Genomic DNA, 26,748 nt, shown 5'->3' on the forward strand with positions numbered 1-26,748 from the left:
AAAAGATGGAGCAGTGATTAGAAAAGACACACAGATCCCCCAAAGTTCCACGGATTCTCCAACGGCTCAGTTTCAGCTCAAAGTCACTCGGAAATGCTCAGCTGTATTTAACTGGAGCCCAGCACGCCTGTAGCTCGGCACTATTTTGCTTATGTCAGTGAGGGGAATGTAACCAGTGAGCTGACTGTCAACAACTAAATCAGGCCTCGGGTGGCTCTGTTTTCATGAACAGAGCCTGGCTGTTTCAGGCAGAAAGAGGATGGTGGAAGCAAAAGACACACCTCGGTCCTTAACCCACAGTGAAACTACGTATTGTTTTCAACATGCTTCAACCTAAAATTTTATATGTGGATATGATAATGTATCTCATTTCTTGCAAACAATATTATGGACATATACAATTACTCAAAGCCTTTCATTTTATTGCCATAGAGCAAAGTCGAGGTCCCCTCCTCCAATTATCATTATTGCCTTACAGCCATCATCTCACTGGGAGGGGAGATCACAGGAGCTAAGGATATTAATGGGCTGAGTCATTCACACACTTTTGAATCATGTGAGATCTAGTATAAAATTAGTCGTTCTTGTAACTGAACCAAGACTCAGACGCATTTACTCCCTCCAGAACAGCCACCGTTCGATGTTTGCCTACCAAAATAACCTATACCCAGTGATTGATATTTTGGAAATTACACAGCCTTCAGAAATGTGCGATGGGTCCGTAACAGTGACAAGCAATTTGCTTTGTGTTCTGCTCAGTATACTGAGCCTTCCAAGTTCTCAGTCACAGTCAGCTTCATGTTAGGCTACGGGGACCTGCTTTCATGCTGGGAATCCAGAAGGAATTGCCTCAGTTGGTCCTAGAACATTCGTTTGCAAATATTTACTGAGTCCCAATTGGGTACCAGGCATTATGCGGAGCACTGAGACATTTATGGAAGCTGGCCTGGACTTATGACACACCACCAACCCAGTTAGTCATACACACGGTGAATTTATATAGACCATCTCCACCTTTCTGTGGCAAAGAAGCTTGGTAAAGTTTTTATTGAAAGGCATGTCCAGGCTAAGAATCATTGCGCTTTCACTGGCTATACCCTAATTGCATGTCCATATGGGGACACACTACATTTTCTACAGAGTTGACTATACTGCCTTTTACTTGTCCTTCAAAAAAAAAAACAAAAACCACACACACTGATGATGACCAGTGTGGATTACCCCCTTCATCTCCTGCCAGTTTCTGTTGTCCATTGCACAATCTGCACTGAACTCTGTGGGACCCAATTATTTGTAGTTGAGTGAGTTTCCCAGTGCCATTATTTGGTTTGACTTCTGACAAAACACTTAAGAGAGAATGCTTCCTAGTTGAGCATTATTACACATAGAATGGACTTTATCATTTGCCAAGGTGGTGTGAATACACCATTATTGGGCAGTGGCCAACCAGAGAGGGACACATCTTTCGTTCTTCAAGCCTTTCAGAAAAATGTCGAAAATGAATAAACTTAAACATGTGTGAGAGTGCTAGTGGTTTAGTTCTAATGGACCAGTCCTGTTAGAATAGGCCGTTGTCGAACAGATGGCAGTTAAATGAGGCAATCTGCCATCTCTCTACGTGCATCTGTTACCAAACAATTTTGCTGTTGAAAATTATTCCAATAAATTTCTCATGGCACCATTCCCACTATAGATTATGACCAACAGGAATCACTTATTTACACAGAATATGGCATTAGGATTCCCATATTGGGGGTGTGTTTGGGGGGTGGCGGGGGGCAACAAACTGCTGGTTTTGTTTCTCCAGGTTTTTTTTCCTTTTTTGGCAGAATTTGAAGACATGTACATTATTCATCTATTCATCCATTCAATAAATATTTACCGAATGCCTGCCACACGCAGGCACTGGGCTGGGCTTGGAGATGCGACAGTAAACAGACTAACCTGGTCCCTGTTGTTCTCATGGGTTTGGGATCTGGTGGAGGAAACAAATATTACTCCAAGAGTCAAACAAATACACTACCACCAACTGTGATGAATGCGGGGAAGGAAACATATCAGATGCTAGGGGAGCATGTCACCACGTAAATACTGAGGACGTCATTTCATAGGCAATCTTTTTTTTGGCGGGGGGGCAATCTTGTGAAGCACTGTTTAATTTCAGCTCAGGTCAAAGCCGGGGGAGGGTGAGAGGAGGATTACAATTGTTGTTATTAACACTTCACACTTGTTACAGCACCTTTCATCTGAGTTCAAAGCCTTCCATACACCAGAATCATTATCCCTGTTTTACAGATGTGAGGAATGGGCAGCTCACAAGAGCTCAGCGTCTTGCCCAAGGTCACACTGAGTCAGTGACAGATGGTTTCAACTCGTTTAACCCCCCTTTCAACTGAACTTTGCTTTGCATGTGCCTCCAAATAACTCAGAATGAATGTTTTTACACCCCATGTTAATTTTATGGAAGCATCCTTAATTTCAGGCATATATCCTCCACCTTGAGCGGTCACTTTTGGTTCTTAGATGAAAAGGTGCGTATTCCGAACCTGAAATTGCCTTTCCTGTCCAGCATGCCCCTGCATGCATGGGTTTCCTCAATGTCTTATTCATCATTATAGTCTCTCACTCAAGGTTTTGCAGTGGAAAAAGCCCAGCGATGGGTTGATGTTAGCGGGATTTGCTGGCTTTACCAAACCCCATTATCCAGAAAGATGACCTTTCAGGATGCCATACTATCTAGTGAAGATTCAGTTCCAGTGCCACCTGGGAGACGCCATCTCATAAGATTACAGTGATGTCCACAGGATGCTTGCGACCAGTGAAGAATATATGACACTGTTGCTCCGACAGCCAGAACCCATGAGCTAGGAACCGAGGGACAAAAGCAGATTAGCTAATCATCTTCTCCTCCCTCTCATCACGCCTCATGGCCACCTTGCATTTCCCCCCATGGCTGCAGCTCTAGTTCTGCTGGCTTAACAGTCTCTGCACCCAAGAGAAGAGTGGTTTCACTGCAGGGACCCAACAATGCTGCCACTGATTTGAAAGCTTACACTGCAACCTAGCAGCTTTGCGCTCCTCATGACACTGCAAAGGCAGGCAAAAAGTGAGGTTACAGAACTGGTTGGAACAATGAATCTTGATTATCAAGGATAAATAGGATTGCTGCTACAGAGTGAGGAAAGGGGTGTGTGTGTCTGGAACCAGGAATGCCTTCCGGTTTTGCCACGTCTACTGGTAAAAGATAATGGAAGTCAGAAACAACTCCATACAGACAGGACCATCAAGAGCATAAACACCCCAGGAATGAAAGCCTAGGTGTTATGGTCAGATAAAAACCTACAACCCAGAGTTGGCTGAGAGCAAAGGAAACATGAAGTGGGCAGTGGAGAAAGGGAGTTAAAAATACCAACTGTGTGTTCAGGACCAACAGCAAAAGCTCAGACTGGAGAATCCACTCATATGTTTTCCTTGGTTTGACATGTGCATGTCTCTGTTTTGAACTAACGTCTCCCTTTCCTTTTCTGCTAATATTATATAAAAAGTGAGTTGGTGGCTCATTAGTCACAAAGTGCCATGACAGAACAGTAACCAAAGTAGTAAGTGTGGTCCAAATATCCTAGACTTGGAAACAGTAACTGATAAGATGTAATATCTTCCTGCTTTGGGGCAAAGAGAGAGCATGTGTTTTGCTTTTATGAGAATTAGCTGCAGCGTTAGTAAAAAGCATTTTGTTGTTGTCGCCACTGTTTGCAAGTTTAAGTCTGGAAGAAAGAGTATGCTATGGAGGTTGAGCAGCCCAGCTCACTGGTTGAGAAGCTTTTGAACATCTTTCCAATCAATGTCTGGGGACTTTCCCACCTTATGAGGGATGCCATCAGATAGTCACTTTCTCAGCTTCCCTTGCAGCGAGGACACAGACATGTCACCTTGGTCCTTTGTCTGTGGGACTGCCAGTAGAGCCCCTGCAACCTGATTACCAAGAGATCTAACCATTAAATCCCGATTCAACCTCATACTAGCTGTGCAATCTTGGGCAAGCTACTCAACCTCTCAGAAACTTGATTTCCTCATCTATAACTCTACCCAAATCACAGGGTTGTCATGACTATTAAAGGAATTAGTGTATTTCAAGAATTTAGAGCTTTAAATTCCAAATACAGCAGCCACTAGCCACATGTGGCTATTTAAATCTAAATGAATTAAAATTGAATAAAATTAAAAATTTAGTTCCTCAGCCCACACTATCACATTGTTAATGGCTACCTTTCTCCAGTACAGACACACAACACTTCTTTTACTGTGGGAAGTTCTACTGGAAAGTGTTGACTTCCTGGCCCTCCCTAAGCATTCAGATGGTAGTTGCTATTATTATTATTACCACTAGCATTGTTATTATATTTTACATGACACCCTCAGAACTAATTTATCTTCTATCTACAAGTGTGTACCTTTGGCCACCTTCACCCAATTCCTCCCATTCCCACCACCTCCCCTTGCCTCTGGCAACCACGCTACCATCATTATTATTACAATCGCAAGTATAAAACATAGCTGAATTGAAACATCTGGTGGAGGAGATGGACAGGTAAAAAGCAACTCAATGGGGTCCGACAGCAACAGACGCCCTCCGTGTATAGTTTATTAATAGTATGGGCAAGTCACTGAGCTGAGAATTTCACGTGAATTATTTTATTTAATCTTCCCCAAACACACAAGCGAACAACCTAAGAAGTTAAGAGCGGATACATCCCCATATTGCAGATTAGGAAAGCGAGGCTAAGGGGTCTAACTGCGTCCTCAGGTGCTTGTCCCAGGTGCTCGTCCATGTTGGAGCTGGGACTTGCACTGGCAGGTCTGGTACAGCACTAAGTCCATGAGTTATCTACTACTTAGACGCCAGTACTTACTGAGCACACACTGCTCCACATGCTGGGAAGAGAGTAGGAAACAAAAGGGATCAAGCCCCTGCCCTCAGGGGGCTTACATTCCAGTGGAGAAGAGCAATAAGAAAACATATAATTAGCCAGATGGTAATAGGTGCTGTGGCCAACAATTAAAGGGGGAGGGTAGGTCAGCTCTTCTCTGATGGACAGCCAGGGAAGGCTTCACTGGAAAGATGACATGTGAACAAAGCCCTAAAAAAAAAAAAATTTTGAAAGGGCTGGAGAGTGAAAGGAGATAAGGTCAGAGGTGAAAGGAGCGAGGGTGGGACAGGCCATGGAGGCCAAGGTGTGGCCTTTAGCCTCTACTCTAAGATTGATGGGAGGGTTTTGAGCAGAGGAGTAAGATCTGATTTTCATCTTTAAAGGACCATCCTGGCTGTTACGATGAGAATAGATGTTAGAGGAGGAAGGAGACCAGTTAGAAGCAGGAAATCAGTTAATAGGCTACTGCAGTCATCTAGGCAAAAGGTGGTTATGACATGAATTAAGGTCGTAGCAGAAGTGGCAAGAGGTGGTCAGATTTTAAAACATATTTTGAAGGTAGAAGCAACAAGGTTTTCTGATGCACTGGATGTGGGCTGTGACACATGTAAGGGACTTAGGACTACTTCGGTTTGGCTTCACTAAGTGAAATAGTATAGCTGCCATTGTCTGAGGTGGGGAAGTCTAGAGGAACAGCTGGTTTGGGAGGAAAAAAAAAATCAAGAGCCTAGTTTTGGAAGATTAAATGTCAAATGCCTATGGGAATGAAACGAACTAGAAATGAAAAGAAGACGTTTGTGGGCCGGCTGAGTGGTGCGGCGGTTAAGAGCTGGCTTGGGACGCCAGAGGGCCCCAATTTGGATCCCACTTGTGAGGGCCAGTGACACTGCCCTCTACAGCTAAGATGCTGAACAACAGCTCAACCTGGAGCTGGGCTGCCCTGAGTCGCAGGCATGGCGTAGGCTGCAGCCCCTGCTGCAGTGGGTTGCCACGGGCTACCGTGTGTAGCCAGCAGCCAGCGTGAGCGGCCAGCAGCCGCTGTGAGCGGCCGTCCAGAAGCCGGCGACTAATCTGCCTCGCCCGGGAAGAGCGCGATGATGGTGCCAACTTGGGCCAGTGAAGCAACGTCCTCCACAACAAGACTGAAGAACAAAAGGACAGCAACTTGTCTGTTCCCCTTCCCCCAATTCCCCAGCGCTGTTCCCATCCCAATTCCCAATAAAAATCTTTAAAAAAAAAAAGAAAAGAAGACGTTTGTATATCAGACATAGAGAGAAGACGTGGTTACTGCTACAAATGCTATGAACTATATTATTAAGTCTGTGGTATTACAAGAGCACGTGGAGCGGGTGGTGGCAGGGAGGGCTATTCCAAAAGGCGCTGCACTAAGTTTGTGAAGGGTAAGAAAGAGGTAGGTATTTGAAAGTAAAAAGACTCTCCCAGTAGAAAGAATGATGTGTGCTAAGGCCAGAGGCAAGAGGACATTCCAACAACTAGCACAAAAGAACTGTCAAAAATGAGAGTTAAACAGGGATATATGCCAACTAAAGAACTCTGAATTTAATCTGAACTACTAGGAATCACTGAAGACGGTGAGGCTGTGAAAAAGACAGGGAAAATAATCAAATCTCCGATTTAGAAATATCTCTTGGGCTACTAGATAGTGAACATATTATAAGAGAGCAAAACCTTGCATAGCAATCTTGACACAGGAGACCTAAGATTGTGAAAATGGAGATGAGGCAGGTGAACTAATTTGAGTATCAATAAAACTTGGGGATGGACGCGAGCTATGAGGAGCGAGGTGGGGGTAAGGATGGTTACCAAGTTTCTGATGTGAGAAGCTGGGTGGATGGTTACTTGTTAAGTCACAGGATACCAAAAGAAAATCAAGGGGAAAACTTCTCTCGGGGACATGTTGAATTTACAGAGCACCCACCCCTAAGCAGAGATGTCAAACAGATGACTGAACTCATGAGTGTGAGTCTCAGATGAGCGATCTTGGAATGGAAGGAAGGATTTGGGACTCAACAACATAAAGAAAGTAACTCAAGTTATAAGCCTGGGTGCTATCTCTTGGGAAGAGAGTGCAGTGTGAGAAAAGAATCAGAGAACAGGTAGGAACCCAGATGTAAGGGTGGGAAGATGAAGTGGGGTCCACCCAGGAGACCACGGAGACGTGGCCAGAAGCTAGGAAAAAGACAAAACCCGAAAAGCAGACACGTGTTATCACGAAAGTCAACAGAAAAGAACAATTCGGAAAGGAGGGAGTTAATAGCAGCAAAGTCAAATAAGAAAGCAAATGAAAATGAATTCTAGCCACATTAACCTAATTAAAAAGTCACTGTGCCACAGGAAAATTCAACAGCTGACAATATCCTCTGGGTTTTTCACTAGGTCAGTAACCTTGGGCAGTTCCCATTAACTCTCTGCCTTAGCGCCCTCATCTGTGCAAGAATATTGTATTAGCTACTGCACCCAGTTGTCGTGAGAATACGTGGTGATGTGTATGAAGGACCTAGTGTGTGTCAGACACAGAGGCACACAAAAATGCTCTCTATTTTTATTACCACATATTTTATGCATGTCAGACAGACAGGTCCAGGTAACAAAGGAGAACAGGGGTTGAGAGCATGAGGCTACATGGAACCAGCGGCCATGGCGATTTGTAAAAGAGCAACTGGGAGAAAAGAACTATAATCTTTTTTCTTTTCTCCCACCTCTTTCCCAATGTTTCCTTTCTCCTTCCAAAGCGTATCTTAGTATTTACACAAAGAACTCTGCAGACAGTTACTACAATCATCACGTGCTTGTGATATGGATATTATACTCTTTTAAGAAGGGCAGCTTAAATTCATGAGCAGCCCACAAACAAATACAAAAATGTTCTGTAGAAAGGAATCTATCGATTAGTGATTTCAAAAATTCTTCCAACAGGTTTTGAAAAGATAAGCCAGGCAATGTTTATCAAATGAAATATTCCTACTACATGATTAAGGAGACCTTTGAACAACCAAATTGACTTGCAGCTTAGTTGCGACACTGGCAAAATGAATGACAGTCACAGAGAAGTTTCCCAGATGGCATACATTGTCCTACCAAGAATTATCAAAGCTTCCACACTTTCTTGCTCTCACCTCCTCAAAGACATGGGGTCAGGTGGAACTGGGAAAACCGTCGCCCGTGCTTGCTAGCATAAGGAATGTTGCACTTTTACAAAACAATTCCACTGTTTTGTTTTGTTTTTTTTCATATCTAACCTAAACTATTCCCATCCTAGCATAATTTCTTTCATAGGTTCTGCTTTAAGGTTGGCTTCGCAATTCTTTCAATGCAACTGTCAACACACTATAACAGTCCCTTTCCTGCCTGCTTGTTCTGTTACATCCATCCAAGCCAAGGTTCCGAGAGAAGTCCTAGCTAATGAGGACCTCTTCTCCATACAGCTCGGAAGTGATTATTCTGAAGCGTATCTGGTGGGAAAGAGGCACTGGCTTTAGAATCTAAACAATGAAAGAAGTTATCTCTTGCTCCAGTCTTGGTGTGAGTACGTGTGGCAGAGGAGGGATATCCACCCCTGTTGCTACCCATCCTGAAGAAAGCAAAAGGTCTGGGAGGAGAATGGAGCGGTGCTAAGTTTCCTGCAAGCTCCTTCTTTCTGAGCGGTCTGGACCAGGAGGAGCAGTCTCTGTACCTGGGGCCACTGGGGAGGAACCCAGCCACCACACGGCTGCAAGAGCCTCCTTCCCATAGTCCACGCCTTCCCTGGGTCCTCCAGTCACAGCCTCCATGAACAGAGGTTCCTCACAACCAAAAGAACAAATTTGACATTTCTGTTGTAACCAAACAGAAAGGCAATGCTAATTCTTTTCTTCCTTCGGTCCTTGCTAAGTATCCATCAGAAAACCTACTTAATATGACTATAGAAACCGAAAAATAATAAGCAGCAGCAAAATATCTACTCTGGGGATGCCATATTTTTCTCTGAATCTCTAAGTGAACTCCTAATAGTCATAGGTGCCCTGAGAATTCTGGGAAACCGTAAGTCAAATCCCGTGTCTTTACACCATCCCACATACCTATGGCACAGAATGGGGCAAGCTAAGGATAGGAGGCTGAGCGTTTCCCTCAGCTATCACATCTCACCTCACACAATAAAGGCTATAGAATTACGAATACTCCAGGAGTTGACTAATGTTCCTTATCCTTTACCTGCTCCACTCACTCCAGTCTAGCAGCCTATCAAATTCTCTGATGTTGCCTTCTCTATAATTAATATGGCTTCCTCATATTTGAAATTACTTCCCCCGGCTAAAGCTATCAACTTGCCTTTTCGCCTTCCAATCCGTCTCCTGTGAGAAAGGGTTCCCAGCTAAATGAAACTGAATTCTATCCACCATGAACCTCATCAAAAAAACCACTGTGCCACAGGAAAATTCCAACGATACACAAAACCAAAACCAGTTAGGTGTTTCACCGTTCAGAGAGTACTTTTTAGAATAGTTTATATCATTTGATTCTCATGGCCCAGAGAGATTAAATAACTTCCTTGAACCAAACACTGAACAGGTGACAGAGCTCCAAGGTGGCCACCAAGTCTGAAAGCACAGATAATACTATTGTATAAGGTGCTGTAATAGTATATCAGTAAGCCATCTGTCATGTCTTCACCTACATTTCCAGATTTGGTGTCCACTCTGAAAAATCCAGCTCTTCTAGCCATAACCTATATTTCTTGATTCCTCCATATGTTTTAGTCTGTAGTGCTAAAGAAGGCAGCAATCAATGGAAAATATCATCTTAAATTGGAATGATATTTAAACTTTTTTTAAATTAAAGTTTATTGGGGTGACAATTGTTAGTGAAGTTATAGGTTTCAGGTGTACAATTCTGTAATACATCACTTATATATCATGTTGTGTGTTCACCACCCAGAGTCAGTTCTCCTTCCATCACCATATATTTGATCTCTTTTACGTGCAGATATTTAAACATTTATAAACCAGCGTTCATTTCTGTTCTCCAACTTCATTTCACAACCACCTTGTGCACGGAGATTAAAAGAGGCAATTACTATTTTCTCAACGCCTACTATGTGAGGCCTCACTTCCTGTGAAGACATGAAGTCCTTTCCCTACATTATCTCACTTAATCCTGGCAACAGCCTGAAGCAGTATTATCCTCTTTCTATAGATAAGGAAACTAAAGATTTCAGGTGAGCAAGTCACTAGCCCAGTGTCACACAATTCAGGCTAGGTCTTCTGATTCCAATTGCAGTATTATTTCTACTACTTCAGTAAATCGTTCTTTACTTGTTCCATAAAATGCCACACATTGACCACGTGACTCCCTTCTTCCATGGAGAGACTTCTCCCTTCCTGCTTCTAAAACTTGATCATGAACAAATCTGTAGGCTGACCTGGCAAGACGAAAAAAGCTACCCAACCTAAGTTAACGAAATACAACTTAGAATGTGGCCTGGCACAGAGTAAACACTAGAGAAAGGTCAGGTAGGCTTGCTATTATTATGCAAAGGACTAAATGTTTTAATAAATATAAACATAAAACATCACATGAAAACTAGAAAAAAAAAAGAATTCCTTTTTTTTTACTTCAATTCCCTAAAATTCCTTCATATTTAGACCACTGCCACTTTTCAAAGATACCACAAACAAAAGGTTCTCGAAGGGTCAATAATACTGGCTCCTCTCAACTTTTCCTTCTTTCTAATATAATAGTCCCACATAAACAACACTCTTTTCCTCAAGCAGTTTTTTAATACTCATCGAGTCCCTCCCTGATGTATGTGAAGCCAGTGTGAGGAGTCCCTTTTCGTTTAGACTAACTGTCCCAAATCTTTACCTCTGGGAAAATTACTGGAAGCTATGTAAAACATCATAAGCATACTCTGTAACTGAAACTAGACAAAAGCATTCTTACTCCCAACTGAAAATAAATTCAATAAACTACATCTGTTTTGAGGCATGGAGACGTCATGACAAGAGCCTTGAATTACATGTTCAAAAACAAGGCTCAAGTCCCACCTCTTGACACTGAGCCGGTCCCTTCACCTCCCTGAGTCCACCTATCTTACCTAGCTTAGGAGTTCCCTGTGATCGGTGAAGGGATCAGGGATCCAAGAGGGCTCCTCATCCCCTCCCTGGCACAAAGAAAGCTGGTTTCAGGCTCTTAGTTCAAGGGCCAGGGGCCTGGAGGAGGAACTGACATTTCCAAATCTGGTTGAGCAGACGGTCAATGGCCCTAGGCAAACACTGAGTCACCGGGGAACAGAAGTGAATTCACGGTGGCCCCTCTCTAGGCTAAGTCCTCCAGAGCATATCATAGACCAAACTGATACCTACACTACACATGGGCGTGGCTAGTTGTATAGAACTTGGATTACAATGAACTCTTCATGATTAAATCATTTTCAAATTTATTTTTGAATTTCACCTGGAAACCTAGCCACTGAGCATTATTTCTTTGGGAAACTGGAATCCGCGGTTCACTCCAGAACCAAACACTGGGAATGCATCTTTTCCCTTTTCAGGTCCATGAGCTCACAGACTTCCTTCTGTTCTTCTTTGGGAGATTCAAGTCCAGTGGCCATTCTGACATATCAGATGATGACTGTCTAGATGTAATAACTACATAACCACCTTTCACCTTTTTTTGGGGGGGTGGGGGGTTCACAACACACTCCTATTTATAATCTCATTCTATCTACCACTGCCCAGCGAGGCATGTAGGACAAATACTATTATTACTCCCATTTCAGAAATGAGGAAACTGAAGTACAAAAGTTACGTGACTTGTCCAAGGTCAGAGCCTGGCAAAACGAGGATCAGAAGCTAGATCTGGATTTCTCAGGCCAACACTCTCCTCAATCAAACAACAACTGGGGGAGAAGGAAGTAAAGATGATTGTGATTTGTTTAGAGTTTATTTTTAAACTAATTTTGTCTGGCTTTGTAAATTTTCATTAATTTCCTTCTTCATTGTTGCTTGATGAGTTAGTCACTAAAACCATCAGATCAGAAAGTATAAATTGTTTTAAATTATTTCCTCCTTGTTATATATAGATGTTCAACTTTTAAGTGTTTCATAATAAAGTGAGTCAGGGACTAAGCAAGCCCAATCCACATTAGTCACTTGTTAAACTGTTGTTACATGAAATTCATGTAAGATTCTTGGGAGGTGGGCGGGAGACAGAAATAAACATTTACCAAAAAGATGACTAAATTAAGGACAAAAAGTGAATGTAAAACTTACACATTTTTTTTTCTTCCGGTTTAAGCTGTGGGGTGGGAAAATAGATGTCAGAAAACAAGACACAAGTCACCTATTATCATTGATTCCAAGTTGAAGCAGTGTAGAAAAGTTCACCAATTTCAATCAGCATGTGGTGGACATTTTTGTGGTAAAAGAAAGAAGTTAAAAGTTAACAGCACAGAACATTAAGACCTTGCCTTTCTATAGCACTTTTACCTCTCAAGTGCTTTCACATATGTTATCTCCTTTTTTTTCATCCAGAAATCACTCCGAGAGAGATAGGGGCAGATATTACGAAGTTCCTTCTGCAAACTTTGCTTAAGGTTGCACAGAAGAAAACTCAATCATTAAACTGAGCGTCACCAGAAAATTTACTACTGTAACGGGATCATACACGCTTTACGTTGCAAAGCACTTTGATTCCATATTCTGGCAGACTTAACTCCACTACTATTACAGAAAAGCCTGTATGACACGTTCTAATTTCATCTATATTATTTATAGGTGTTTTAAGCCATGTCTTAGGAATGTCTTCTAAGAAAAAAACTAAGCATACGGTGTTTGTGCTGAGACTTTTAAAAACATGGTGTAACCTTCTGCGTCAAGTTTGATGTCTGATGTTGCCAGAGGAATGCCTGGGATTTAGCCCACTCAGAGTTCCTATTCAGTAGTTCAAGTGGTATTTTTGGCTTGTTTCCTGTTGAGGGCTAAAATAAACCTCAGGGTAACAGGGAGTAACCTGGTGGGTGAAGTCGGGTTTCCTCTTGGTACCCATAACGCTGCAAGAACCACAGAGGGCTGGGGCGATTGGAAGGCAGGCAATGAAGCACAGGAGACCCCTGCGTGTCAGTCAAGGGGAAGGTAAAAACCAAACAGTCAGGGTGTCTGCGAGCCAGTCACGTGATGCAGCCATGTTAAACTACTTCTGGCTATTGTGTCCAATTTCAAGTAACACTGAGTTGGTCTTTCTAAATAGCACTTTCTATTGGAAGATAATTAAATGATTATTTTAAGATGAGATAAAATTAAAACTGGTCATAATTAGCAGATTGTATTACTCTAGCCCATGAGAAACGAACATAAGGATTGTCACTACTTAAAAGAAGGCTGTATTATGTGACATAAGTTTTCCTTTGAAGAAAAAGAAGAAGCCCAGAGGGCAATGAAAATTTAAAAACTCCAGGGCCGGCCGAGTGGCTCAGTTGGTTAAGAGCTCGCTCAAGAGTTTGAGCTCTGAGCAACAGCGGTTCGAGTCCAGCCCGAGCTGAGCAGCCGCTGAGCTGCCAACAGGTAGCAGGATGGCTCAGCTAAAAAAAAAAAAGAAAATTTAAAAACTCCAGTGGTTAAAATATCAGACTGGCCAGGACACAAAACAATGAGACCTAAACTGTCACTATTACCAGAAGCTTCACGCTTTGAGAGAAACAGAATAAGTAGACATCTCTCCATTTTCTCAATGACAGCTCACTGGGCAGTGGCTCCACTTCAGAATGAAGGAGCTCCTCCGACCCGTACCAGTGCAAACGCACGCATGTGAAAGGGCACAGTCTCTTTCTCAACGCTCCAGGCTAAGTGGACGTACTGATCAGGGCGCCTTATATCCAAGTGGCCGCATGCCATGCTGCTCCCTGGCCTCTGCCCTGGCCGGACCCCCGGATTCTGCCCAGTCCTTTCTGGTTACAACGCCACGCACACTAATTCCACCCCCAACACCCCTGGGCCCCCATGACCAGGAGATTCCCTGTAAGGAAAGAGGTGCTTCCTTCATCCTCCCAAGGGACATAACCTCTGGTCTTTCCCAATGGTTTCCTGCTGCCTGCTCTACTCTCCAAATTTTAACTCAAAATTCCCTTTCAGTCCTATTTAAATTTGATCATTCGGAAACAACTTCTCCTTTTAAAGAAATCTTTAAAATTTACTTTATACATTAGTGTGGCCAGACTGTGTTAGGTGCTCCCATGCTATCACTTCTTGGCATTACCAGGACGCTGTGACCTACACTATGATCTTCCCTTTAAGAAGAAACAGAGATAAGCATGAAATGGGGGTGGGGTGGGGGGGTGGAGGGCAATAGATGGGGAGAGGGGGTTGTTACTTTGTGAGGGTGAAAAGGATAACTATTGCATTGTTCTGTACACCTGAAGCTAACAATAAAAAAAAAAAATTTTTTTTTTTTTTAAAAAGAAGAAACAGAGGCTCGGAGCTAGAGTGCAGAAAAGCCAGAGTTTAAACAAAGGTTCTTGTCCCTCACTGGGAATTTCCTAAGCACCTGCTTATTGTCCCTGTCAATCTACTTCCCTGTGAGTATGATTCTGCAGCTATTTTGTGTACACATGTTCAAGGGGCTTTTGTGTCCTCATCGGACTAAGCTTATTACTGGTACTAACTGAACAACTTAATGACGAGATTAATAAACAGGCTTTAATAAACTTTAATAATAAGCAGGCTTTAGTTAATAAACTGCTTTTCACCTCCTCACTTTTTACAGTGAGCCTTAACATTTGGCAATCCCTTCCCCCAGGGCCATTCCCCTGTTCAGTCTATTTCCTCATCTCTCTTCTAGGGCTAGATGGTGGGGAAAGGCCTAATCTTAAGCTTTGTAAGATTTATCAATTATGCTGAAAAGTGTGACATGGAAGGAGGCTAAAGTGACTATATCTAAAAATAAGATTTTGATGTTATATATGGACTATGCCGAATGTCAGAAACAAGCAGGAGTTGGCTGTATTGAAGAACAGGCACGTCATTTAAATAATTCCAGTAATTAATTGCCAGAATTGTCTGGTGCCACAGAGGCCAAGGTGTTCAATAATATTAGCCCCCCACCGCTCCCCCCTCCCCCCAGCGCCTAACTGGAGCCTTGTGACGACCCAGGCCTCTTCAAGGTCTGCACGCTTTGCCTGCCCACACGGCTGTAATGACCCTCTGCCTGGACCCTCTGGACCAGCGGTTCTCAACCTGTGGGTCGCGACCCCTTTGGGGGTCGAACGACCCTTTCACAGGGGTTGCCGGGTACTCGTATGTGGGCGTATCTGCATGTGGGCCTGGAGACAGATAGAGGAGCGGTGTCTCGGTTCCTAAGACCATCGAAAATATGTGTTTTCCGATGGTCTTAGGCGACCCCTGTGAAAGGCTGAGAACCGCTGCTCTGGACCCTCCTCCTCTCTTTCCCTCCTCTCCGCTCTTCTGAATGAACACTCCACACCGAGGTCCTGTTTGCTTCAAACAGACTCTGATGGCCAAGCAACCACTGCACGCTTTTCAAATTTCTTCCTTCCTCTTTTTCACTGTTGGACTAATGCACAGTCTTTTCTGGACCTTTCCTACATAGAAACATCTCTCAGGCCATTTCAGGTGGGGATCTGATACCCTCCCCAGCTCCCTGGATGCCACAAAAACTCTACACAAACGGCTGGACCCATCTTGTAGCCTCCTTTGAAACACAAAGGTGGGGGAAGCATTTCCCAAAGTGGGTCCTGCAGAGTATCAGCCCTTCCCCCAGAGAGGCTTTCTAATTAAATATGTCTGGGAAATTAGCAAACAGCCTTGCTTTGGAGGATCACAGTGCTTAGAAGCATATTAAAGGCTTCAGAGTCTTGAAGGAAATTCTTTTAATCAAGCATTCTCCAAGCTTATTTGACCACAAAATCCTTTTTTCCTAATGTACTTATTCACATCCTGATTCCATAGCATTATGGAGCAAACGTCTGCAAAATGCAGCACTCGGGGCACACTAAGGCCCAGTAGAGTGTAAATGTCTTAAAATTCTGAATAAAATCCAACACTTAATACCACGAGGATGAATCTCTATTAACTACCCGTGAAAACCAGTCTCAATATAGCAGACACCAGAGTGCCCACCTGTTAGCAGCCACGTTACTTGGTAACCTAAGAGAGGGGTACCTAGATTCTTTCCTACAGAGGCAGCTCAATTAGTGACATACTGTATCCAGGCCTAACTCTCTCTGTATATTAGACAAAATGCTCCTAAACGCAACCTTAATTTGGAAATCACTGCAGAGGAAGTTCGAAAGCACTGGAATAGAAATTAAGCACCAGTAATTACTGAAACAGACAGATCCTGAGGCCAAGTGCCTGAAGAGTGAAGACCTAAAGTCAGCTTTTTTGCTCGTTAATTTCCACAGGTGAGCAATATTCCGCTCACATACAGGACAGTTGGAGACATTCGACAAGAAAGGTGTTAAGGGACCACATACCACTGTGGAGTGTCAAGTGCGGGGGACAGGCAGGAGAGAAGGGGGTATTTTCTAGTCCTTTCCTACCTGGCTCCAAGAGATTTTCACTAATTCCACTGTCATCTCACCCTCTTGCTCTTCTGCTGACAACAGCAATTTCTCTCAGGCTCAGGCATCTTCTCTCCTAAAATTTTATAACTCACTAAGTACTTTCCCCTCCTTCCTCTTCTGTTGATGATTCACAATGTGGGTGCATTGTCACACTCGCTCAAGAGATGACCATAGCTGACAAATCATATCCACTGGCTTGGGTCTTCCTTCAGAGACTATAAATTATTAGCTTTCTAAGTGGGAAATGCTCCCCAAATCTGTTTTCACTCAAAGGTAACTGCCAATCCTAAGAGTTCATGTTAAAGCAGTAGATGTTAAGATAACTTTGAAGTGAGAGGCACAAAAGGCAAAGCTTACCTCTTGATGGAGGATGAAGGGTGAGGAGGTACAGGGAAGTGATAGGTCAAAAACATTCTAAACTAGCTGCATAATGGCACGGCTGAGGTACGCTATACCTTTGAACCACCTCGCTCTTTTATTATATCCAAGATTGTGTTGGTTTCAACAGCTTACGTGAGGTATAGGTATATTTCCACTCATCTAACTTTCAACCTGTTTGTTTTAAAAGGCTGCTAAATGTCCGGGTTAGCTTATCAAATGGAAACCACAGCACACAGGGCATACCCACGAACAGATTTATAAGAAACAACGCAAGTAGACCAATCGAGCCCTCAATGGTTTCTGTTTGGTTAAAGAGACAAATTCTCTCCCTCCCCAGGCTTACGGTAGAAATTGTTATAAAACACTGACTGAAAAACAACACAAACAAATTTGTTTTTGAATTGGCAGCAATTCAATTTAAATGCTTTGAAATCTTACAGAATCTGTAAAATGCATGTAGCACCAAAGACAGTAGGAAAATGAAGAAAGTACAAATGCTCTGGCTTTTCCAGTAAATTAACACACGGAAGCAGCACATACAGAGAACGATATACAGGTAAAATCTTGACAATTCTCTTAAAGTTTGTTAAGTCACACAATCAAGTATCACAATAAAAAAAATTTAATTAATTAAAAAAACCCCCGCCCAAGTATAATGTGAATCTCAAGCTTTAATTTTGCTACATTCTAGGACTAGGCCACTCATCAAAAAACACAGAGGATGTGTATTTTGTCACTGACTGCTAATGATATATGAAACTAACCGGAACCTGTCACGCCATTTCTCATTTAACGTCCTGGCACCCACCCGTTTTTCACTATGTGAACTAAGATTATAAAAAAGTTGCAAGGACCATCCCCAAGAGAGTAACTGGGCCCTTTAGCATCTCTTATTTGAAAAAATGCACAGCTGAAAATAGATCTGAGGACTCCTTGAACTAACCTGGTGCCCACCCTCTGGAAGCTAAGCCCACAGGATTGAACTATTTATAGGGTTAGTTTTACACAATCACATAAACACAGAATCAGAAATACATGATGTTACCACTATTCATTCAATACCTGATAAAAAGTCTCATTTCAAGAGGGATAAACGCCTGTCTGACAAGCGAAGAGGTTTGAGAGGCAGAATGTCAGTAATAAAATTATTCTTCAACCAACTACTGCCAGGCCTTGCATGACTAAGCCCAGTTCCTGGCACATAGTAGGCACTCATAGCTACCAGTGAATGAATCACTGACCAAGCTTAGGTAGGTGACTCAACTACTCTACATATTTTATACTTTCTATATACAGAAGTAGGGTTTCTCTGCCCTAATTTTCTCAAATGAAGTCATTGGCTTGATGGAGGCACTCTGAAATTCTGATATCGAGACAATCAGAAAAAAGATGCTTCCATTTCATGCAACGGCATGTAGAGAAGTTATGTGCCATGATCACTGTGCTGAGGCTCCTGTGACTTTCATCTGAAATATCACTTCCTCAGGAAGGAGTCCCCCAGACAACATTATGCCCCGAGTTACTAACTCTCCCTGAACACAGAACTTTCCCTTTGCAGCACACACCAACCACAGGAGCCTTCAAAGTACGTCTATGCTGCCCTGTGCTAAACGTTTGCCTCCGTCTCTAGATTTTGGACATCCTGAAGGTGGGGGTCACGTGGGCTTTGCTGAATGACCTCCCGCATCTTGCATCTGGCACATAGAGGTGTTTAGTAAATATTTATTCAATGAGCGTTTGAGAAAAGCCAGCCAACAGTGTCCCTTTGCTATACTCAGATAATAAAAGCTTAGAAATCAAGTGAAGGAGCATTAAGTCATCAAGTCCAATGTTCAGAATTTCACTCTGTTCTCAACATGAAACTGAAAAAAGCTATTCCCTGGCAGGAACCGTGATAAAAGAAGTCACTGTATCATAGTTAATCTGTGTGCCATTTCACAGCCTTCAAAACACTTTCATCACACGTGTAGTCTCACGATTGAGAGTCTCCGAAGGATTCATACAGAACTCTTTCCGGTTCGAAATAAATGTTTTAGAGAGTTGTGACAGGTATATAACCCATTTATTCTGAAATTTTTATAAATGACTTATAAACTATCTGGGATTTGTTTTTGTTTGTTTGTTTGTTTGTTTTTTAGTGCTCACTGTATGCATAATATTCCCTCCACAAACTACATGGGACAGAGTCCTATTTTCAGAGCACTGAAATAAATACTGATTCCAAATAAAATCTTGGAGCATTGTAGACTATAATAGCTCTATTTTCTCAAAGGATAAGAAAGGCAATTTGAGAGCTTCTGCTGAAAGGGGCTTCCCAAGAATGGTTGGTAAACTGACCTACACCTCTAAGGCTCCAAAGGAAACTTCTACAACCTTTTCAGAGGAGTATAATCTTCAGAATTCCATGAAGGTGAGAGACATTTATTTAAATAATAAACTCTGAAGCTTTCTGATGATTAAAAAAATTATTTCAAATGTACTATATGAAAATTCATAAACAGAAAGACCACAGGATGGCTCCGAATCAGGGCAAATGATACAGCAATGGGAATACCACCGCTTTTAAAAGGCGATGACAGAGAAGAAGTTACACAGGGACTCATACAGGTTCCTATTATCTGTATTCTTTCTTAGTAATAATCTGGCTTAAAACAACTTCTTTGTTTTAGAGATCATGAACACCTCCTACTGGAACTTAACTAGCTTATGTCTAATCCTAAGATTCCTGAATTCCAGCCTAGGACAGGTCAAGGCCAATAAAAGTTTTATTTCAAAGCCTTGAAATAAAGGGAGCAAAGTACTTGTTTTAATGAAAGATTTTGTTCCATCTTTCCAAGGAATATGTCTGGAAATCTGGATTTGTAGTAACATAGTATCGTACATCTCCTCGAGTTTTACGAATGTCAAAGTGTTTGATACACAGTCTTCTAATCTGACTCACCATAATCATCTTGAGAAATAGGCAGGTCAAGGATTTTATAGATGAAGAACATGAGGTTCCAAGGGGTTTCATTTCTTGACCCAGGGTCATAACTTAGAAAATGAAAGAACCAGGATTGAGAGGCTTTCTGATCCCTCGACTATCGACTATCACTATTTCTAAAGAACCACACCGTTCTGGCCCCTCCCAAGCTGCTGCTCATTCTTTACCCCTCAACCAAACAAGCAGTTAGGATAAGATGTCCCTAACTTCAAGTATACAAAGAATACAAAGTATCTTAGGAGGTCTAAAATATCTCCCTCAAAATAATGGTCATGTCCTTACTATGTCCCCATATGGTTTCAGGTCTTCGAAACCTTATGGTTACAGTTCTTGGTCTTGTATCAAGCTTACCTAGAGAGCACAGCTTTACATCAGAAAAGGACAATAAATGTTTTCTCTTCTTATGAAAGACCAGGGACCTCCCTGACAAGCAAAAGAACCACTAAATCCAGTTGCTCTATAGTCTAGTATGAGGTTAGGGCTAAAAAGTGGGCTACAACTCAAAAGTATTGTCTTTTCTGTTTAGTAGGGTGGGAGTAATGGATGAGGCCTCAAGATGAAAGAAATGCTGCTAACTACTGAATGTGGGTAAGGGTTTCTTTGTCTTTGACTTTGACTTTTTCTGTTTAAGAGTGGCTCAGTTTTTTGAAGGGGGAAGAGTTCAATTCTTTATGTAAAAATACCTTAAGTATCTATGAATCCTAGAATTTAGTAGGAAAAAAAATCCACATTAAGTTCTTTAACTTCCCAAATCTAGTTTTTTTATCTATAATGTACACTGTGCTGTTACATTTGCCCAAATTCAAAGTTAAAGGTAGAAAGGCCTATCAAATAACCTCCATAGAATGTAAGGTCACAGCAGGACTGACCTGTGTAACAGGCCTAACTCTGACCTGTGGTAGCAAACACGCTTTATTCTATAAAATCGGCCTTGTTCTTTTAGTCAGTGGTTTTCAATCTTGGCTATATGTTAGAATGAGTTTTTAAAAATACTGGTGCTCCAATCCTGCCTCCATGCCAAATGAAATCAGAATCTCTTTAGAGTAGAGACTGGCTGGTTCTAAGGGTCAGCTGGAACTGAAAACCTCTGGTCTAAGTGCTTTATTACCCAGTTTCAAATGCCCCAACATGAGTCATTTTCATATTTTCCGATAGAAGAAATATTCACAGTACCAGGGCTAATAGCCACAATACCAGGACTAAAACATCAGAATTTTATAATGAGTTTATTACTTGGATATAAGCAGATATTCTTAGATTAGTCACAAATGATACACTTAAAAAATACTAACCAGGAAAAAAAAAACATTAAAACAATTTTTTAAAAACTTCCTATAACTAGGTAATGCTCATTTAAGCATGGCTTAAGTATTAAACCACATTTGAAAATTTATCTTCCACTGAATAGCAGCCAATCTTGTAAAGTATTTGACTTTTGGAATTTTCCCATAGATATAAGTAAGAAAAGGCAAATAAAGAAACCAGAAGTGCAAGCCATCCTCTTACACAGGTATATGAAATCAGTTCAAAGGGGAGTTTCCACTGCTTAGAGGACAAAGGACTTCTCAGAAACATTACAGCAATCATATTGCTCATTTCTTACTCAACACAGTACTGCTGAAAAGGATGTTGTTATGTTCCCACCTTAACTGCCTATCTGTTGTTCCTGTGGCAGCTGGAGTCAACAAAGATAAGTTTGGCTCCTGGAAAAAACAAAATGCCAAACTTCTTTATTTTTAAACGTACTCTGAAACTCTTCCATATTATCTGGGTCTATGAATTTTGCAATCGCTGCATATTAGTTAAAGCTGGAGAATGAGTAACCAAACCTGGTCTAAATTGTATGCTTAAGCAAACACAACAATAAAAACAAGTTCAATGCCGATCTGTAGCGTTTTATTAAGAAAATCTTCTCACATTCGAAGGAGGAGGCTTAGACTTAAAATTTCAAGACTAAAAAAAAATGCAGGAAAATCTAAAATAGATGTAATGTCCTCATTAAACCTAGGTGGCCTAGCTGGGAAAATATTTCAGATTCCTATTTTATGAACGTCCTGATTAAGAAGAAATGACTAGCTGCTAAAGTAAGGGTAAGGAAATAGTAAAGGTTAGAGAAAACACACATTTTGATTTGTGTTTTTATTTCTAGGTCAGAGTGGTAACCAGGTGAGTGTGCATACTTACATGATTCATCGCATACTGCACAGCCTTTACATAATGGTTCAGTTCCCGATCCATCATAGCAAATTCAACCATTGCTTTGTCCATACTGTATTCACTACTCACTTCAGCTAAAAGAAACAGAAAACAATTATTATTTTCCGTTTAAAATGCCACATCTGGAAAAAGCTGCACTGGCATAATCTACATCAGTCAGTGGTCTTCTACATGATTTTGTAAAGGTATTACATATTTTTTAAAACTTCCTCAACATAGGCCAGCTTCGTTCAAAATTCTAAGAACACACCCAATTGGAAAAGGCTCAAAGGCAGAAAGGTAGACTCAGACACACAAGTTCCAGGCTCTGCCACTTGCTCATATGACATTAAATCAATCACTGCACTTCTCCCAGCCCAGGACCCTCATCTGCTAACGTGGCCCAGCCATCTATCTGCACGTGAACCTCACAGGACAGCTGGAGACGAAATGAGGAAGATTTCCACTTGTATAAGAGTAGCTTGGGTTATGTAGACCCATCCTCCTACTGAAGACAAGCAAGGGAATAGGGGAAAAAAAAAACTTCTTAAAAACAAAAAAGTCAAGAGATAGTAAGAACAACCACGGCACGGCAAAATCTAGGGAAAAATGAAAGTATGGTACTTTTTTCCTTTACTTAGTAGAATCAGGGTATTTTATGAGTATTGGATCCTGATACTTGGACCAGTCACAAGGTGAGTAAAGCAGGTAAACCTGAGTAAGGACCAAGAGCATAAACTTATTATCAACAATCCAGTAATGAGAGGTATCTTCAAACTAACGAGGAACCCACAAAAGGATCTATTGGGGGCAAAAGTCTTTGAAGTATAAGAAATACAAGTTTGTTAGGAGCTTAAATCAGTGGAAATTGATAGAATGTTGGCAACCTCCCTTGGGACTAAATAAATTAGTTTTTGAAAGCACTTGGAAATGTGCCTTCAGCATGAAAAATGCTATGAAAAGGTTTGCAAAATAAAATAAATAGGATGATGGTTCTCATTATCATGGATAACAGAAAGACTTGAATCAGACAGTAATTTCAAACGCAAGGCCAAGGACACCTTCCCAGCAAAGGAGAAAGTGAGCGAGGGCTGGGTCGGTGCTTGGAGGCATGCAGCCTAAGGGAAGAATCTTTGGACGCCAACTGTGGCAGTGCAGGCGGCCTCAGCGAAAGTTCCTAGGCCTAAGAATGTTGGGACAAGCTGAAGAACCCACATGATGAATAGTACGGCCTAAGGCAACCAAGGGAAAACACCAGAAGAGATCAAGAAGCTAGTCCTGAAAAGAACTGCGAGTCACCCCACACCTGGAAGTGATGCCCACTCAGATAACTTCAGGCTAAAAGTCAGTGTCATGTTCTGTTACGGAGAAGGGCTGGAGGGACCAGCGGTGGAAGACGGAAGACGAGAACTTAGCAGAGGCGCCACAATGGAAGAGGGGCCTTGAGAACATCCATCTCAAGTTACAACCTACCACAGCTATGATAAGATAACTTTGGAAATTCTCTTTGTTCTTGTTAACCCTTACTTCTCTTATTTCTGAAATAATAACCTCTTTTTAAAAATGTTATTTTTGGGTTCGTGTTTCAGAAATGGTAGGATGGGGAAGACAATAGGAAATCTGTGTCTTTTCCAACTAAAGAACAAGAACTGAGGTGGGAAAAGAAGAACATAGTGTTGCAAGAAAAAGGCAAGCAGACCAAACAAATCCCTGAAGAATTCAAGAATTTGGGAGGACAAAAGGAATAAACAAATAAACAAGGAATTGGCTGTTGACTTAAAAAGTGGCTGGGGGATGGGGTAGGTGTGGAGGGACTAACCAGACAGGGGTTCCCTGCTCCTTTGTTCCTCAGTATATAGTCCTACTCTCAAAAATCTCTCCTCTTACAGGGAAAGCCCTTCCTAAAAATCCACACCAACAAAATTCTATGCATCATTCAAGGGCTGAGCGCAGGCCCTACCTGCTTTTAAACTACACCAGCCTAGAAGGATGTCACTTAATTTATCAACAATTATACTTGATACTTCGGCGCTTTTAACCATAAACAATCTTGTCTTCTTATATGCATTTGTTTCATTTCTCCAAACAGATTTTAATCCATTTGTGTGGCAAAAATGATACCTTAGTGTTTTTGGGATCCAACAAAGAATTACAGCAACTCTCCCTTCAATATTCTTACATGGCCATTATTTAATAAATTTGGAAATCAAACTTTCACCAAACTATAAATTGTCCTGTCTCAGATATTCAATTGAATTAAAATATAAAGAAGACATGACATAAATTCATTTGCTTATTGTATTTTCATTGTGATTTTTCCACAGGAAACAAGTTGGCACCAGTAAGGAGGGGAGAGGGGTGGAGCAGGGAGGAAGGGAATCGCACAAAAAATATGAAAATTCACAGAATGACAGTCTCAGAGAGGAAACTATTACTGTACCACGCCCCTGCTAGCCTGGCACTAGAGAAAATTGGTGCAGGTGATACAGCATGGAAAATCATGACAATGATGAAAATAGTATATAATAATAGTAGCTGTAGCTAACTATTAGTAAACACTTTATTATGTACCAAGACGGCCCTGAGCACACCATACATTAAACCTCACACCAACATTAAGAGATAGGGAGCTTTATCTCCACTTTATATGTGAGAAAAACAAGGCACTAAGCAGCTAAAGTAACTTGCACAAGTCAGAGCAGGCCTCCAACTTACACTTTCTAACTGCAAAGTCTGTCCACCTGCCCACCTGTGCTAAACGGTGCATAAACGCGAAGACAAGCACAGGCACCACCAACTCCTTCATGACGATCCAAGACACAAACCATCAGGCGAAAGGAAGCCTTGCCCTGCGCTTCCTCTCAGCCCCCTGGTGATCCAGTGTAAGTAGGACACAAGGCAATGCCACTCCAGTGCTATCAGACCTGGTCCTTGGAAGACCTTTTCCAAACTCCTTAAGTAGAGGAACTTGATAAAAAGAAAATGGTTTTCTCCTTTTGGAAGATCACGGTTGGCCCTTGACAAATACGAGTTTGACCTGCACAGGGTCCACTCGTACACAGGTTTTTTCAGTAAATACTGTAAATGTATTTTGTCTTCCTTATGATTTTCTTAATGTTTTCCTTTCTGTAGCTTACTTTATTGTAAGAATACAGTATATAATATACATATATATATATATATATATATATATATATATATATAAAACATACAAAACGTGTGTTCATCGACTGTTTATTTTATCGGTAAGCAGCTGGTCAACAGTAGGATAATAGTAAAGTTTGGGGGGAAGTCAAAGGTTACATGCGGATTTTTGGCTGCGCAGTGGATCAGCACCCCTAACCCCATGTTATTCAAGGGTCAACTGTCCTAAGTTTTGACACTGGTGAAGAGAGCGACCTTTTGCATCAGCAAGGCTAACCAGAGGTGCTATGAAAGCAGCCAAGGCACCCACTCAATGCTGGGAGACTGACTAAGCCAACTCTAACTGCAAAGAAGTCAAACGTGACCCAGGCCCAGGGCACGGCAGCCGCAGAGATGGAAGCAGCAGCCATGGGCTGATGACCAGGCAGCACAGGAAGGGCAGCAGGAGGGAAATATTCAAGGGGAAGAGTCCTGGAGGGCTGCACGTTGCAGAGACACACTGAGTGCAGGCCAGTGCCAAACCATTCATTACACTCCTGCCTCCGACTGCCTTTCTCTAGCCAAGCAGGGTCTGGGAGTCCAGGGAGATGCCTGCTTCTTAGATGTGCCATCCTATGAGCATGCATTTATTACAGTCCACCCTTGTGTCAATCAAATGAACCTAAGTGACGTACCTGAACATTCATTTACAAGCCAATAAACACACAGGCAAGGCTCATGGACAGAGCTTGGTGACTGGGAGACCTGCGGAACATATCTGGCACACTAATTAAGAGACTGTTAAGAAGTTCGTATAATAACTAACTGAAATAGGTCCCCCTGCCCCTGCCCCAGCAAATCAAGTCCAGTGGGCACAGATAAACCTTGATTTGCATCATAAAATTGTAACTGTTTCCGTTAGTATACCAGGACCAGGGCTGTCCTACAAATCTGTGTCTGTACCCAGTGATCCAGGTCAGCACCATCCTCAAACACCACGGACTGCTAAAAGCAGCCAAAGATCTTCACAAGTGTTATGTAGACCGGGGAGGGCCATAGCATTAAACCCACTCTTTAAAGATGGTTTCTGTTTTGTTTTTTGTTTTTCCTGTTCAGGGGCAAACCCTAGAAAAACAAAGAATGATAATCACTAAAGGAGGGCTTTTTAGATGAAGTGCTCTGATATTTATATAATATAAAAAGTGCCTGAATGGATGAAGTTGACCTGCATATAATTTTCCTAAAGTCAAACAAACCTATAATTATGCAATCTAAGCAGCCATGCTATTTATTCATTATACATGTCATCTGTTATTCAATGTCAAAATGCACTAACAGCAATATTATAACTATTACTATCCTTTTTGAAGTGTTGAATAGTCTTTCAAATTATATGATCAGCAGAACATTAAGCAAAAATAGGCAATTTAGTGTTGCAATCAAATTCAACTTACAACAGGGCCGGCCGAGTGGTGCGTTGGTTAAGAGATGGCTTGGGATGTCAGAGGGCCCCAGTTCGAATCCCACATATGAGGCCAGTGACACTGCCCTCCACAGCT

General features: G+C 41.8%; 1 protein-coding gene and 1 long non-coding RNA gene across 4 annotated transcripts in view; one reads left to right on the forward strand and one right to left on the reverse strand.

Annotated features, from left to right (window-relative positions):
- NSMCE2 (NSE2 SUMO ligase component of SMC5/6 complex) overlaps positions 1-26,748 on the reverse strand; it is a 228,874-nt gene that overhangs the window by 151,551 nt on the left and 50,575 nt on the right. For all 3 annotated transcript variants that reach the window (XM_019643451.1, XM_019643450.1, XM_019643452.1), the window contains exon 3: positions 22,055-22,161. In XM_019643451.1, coding sequence (XP_019498996.1) covers positions 22,055-22,161 — 107 coding nt within the window. The remainder of the gene's footprint in view (positions 1-22,054; positions 22,162-26,748) is intronic.
- LOC109383227 (uncharacterized) lies at positions 19,276-22,036 on the forward strand. Its single transcript, XR_002124108.1, has 3 exons — positions 19,276-19,297; positions 20,397-20,458; positions 22,020-22,036. It is a non-coding gene; the product is annotated as an uncharacterized LOC109383227 (long non-coding RNA).

This window comes from Hipposideros armiger, unplaced genomic scaffold, assembly GCF_001890085.2.
Source record: "Hipposideros armiger isolate ML-2016 unplaced genomic scaffold, ASM189008v1 scaffold_78, whole genome shotgun sequence".
Lineage (NCBI taxonomy): Eukaryota > Metazoa > Chordata > Mammalia > Chiroptera > Hipposideridae > Hipposideros > Hipposideros armiger.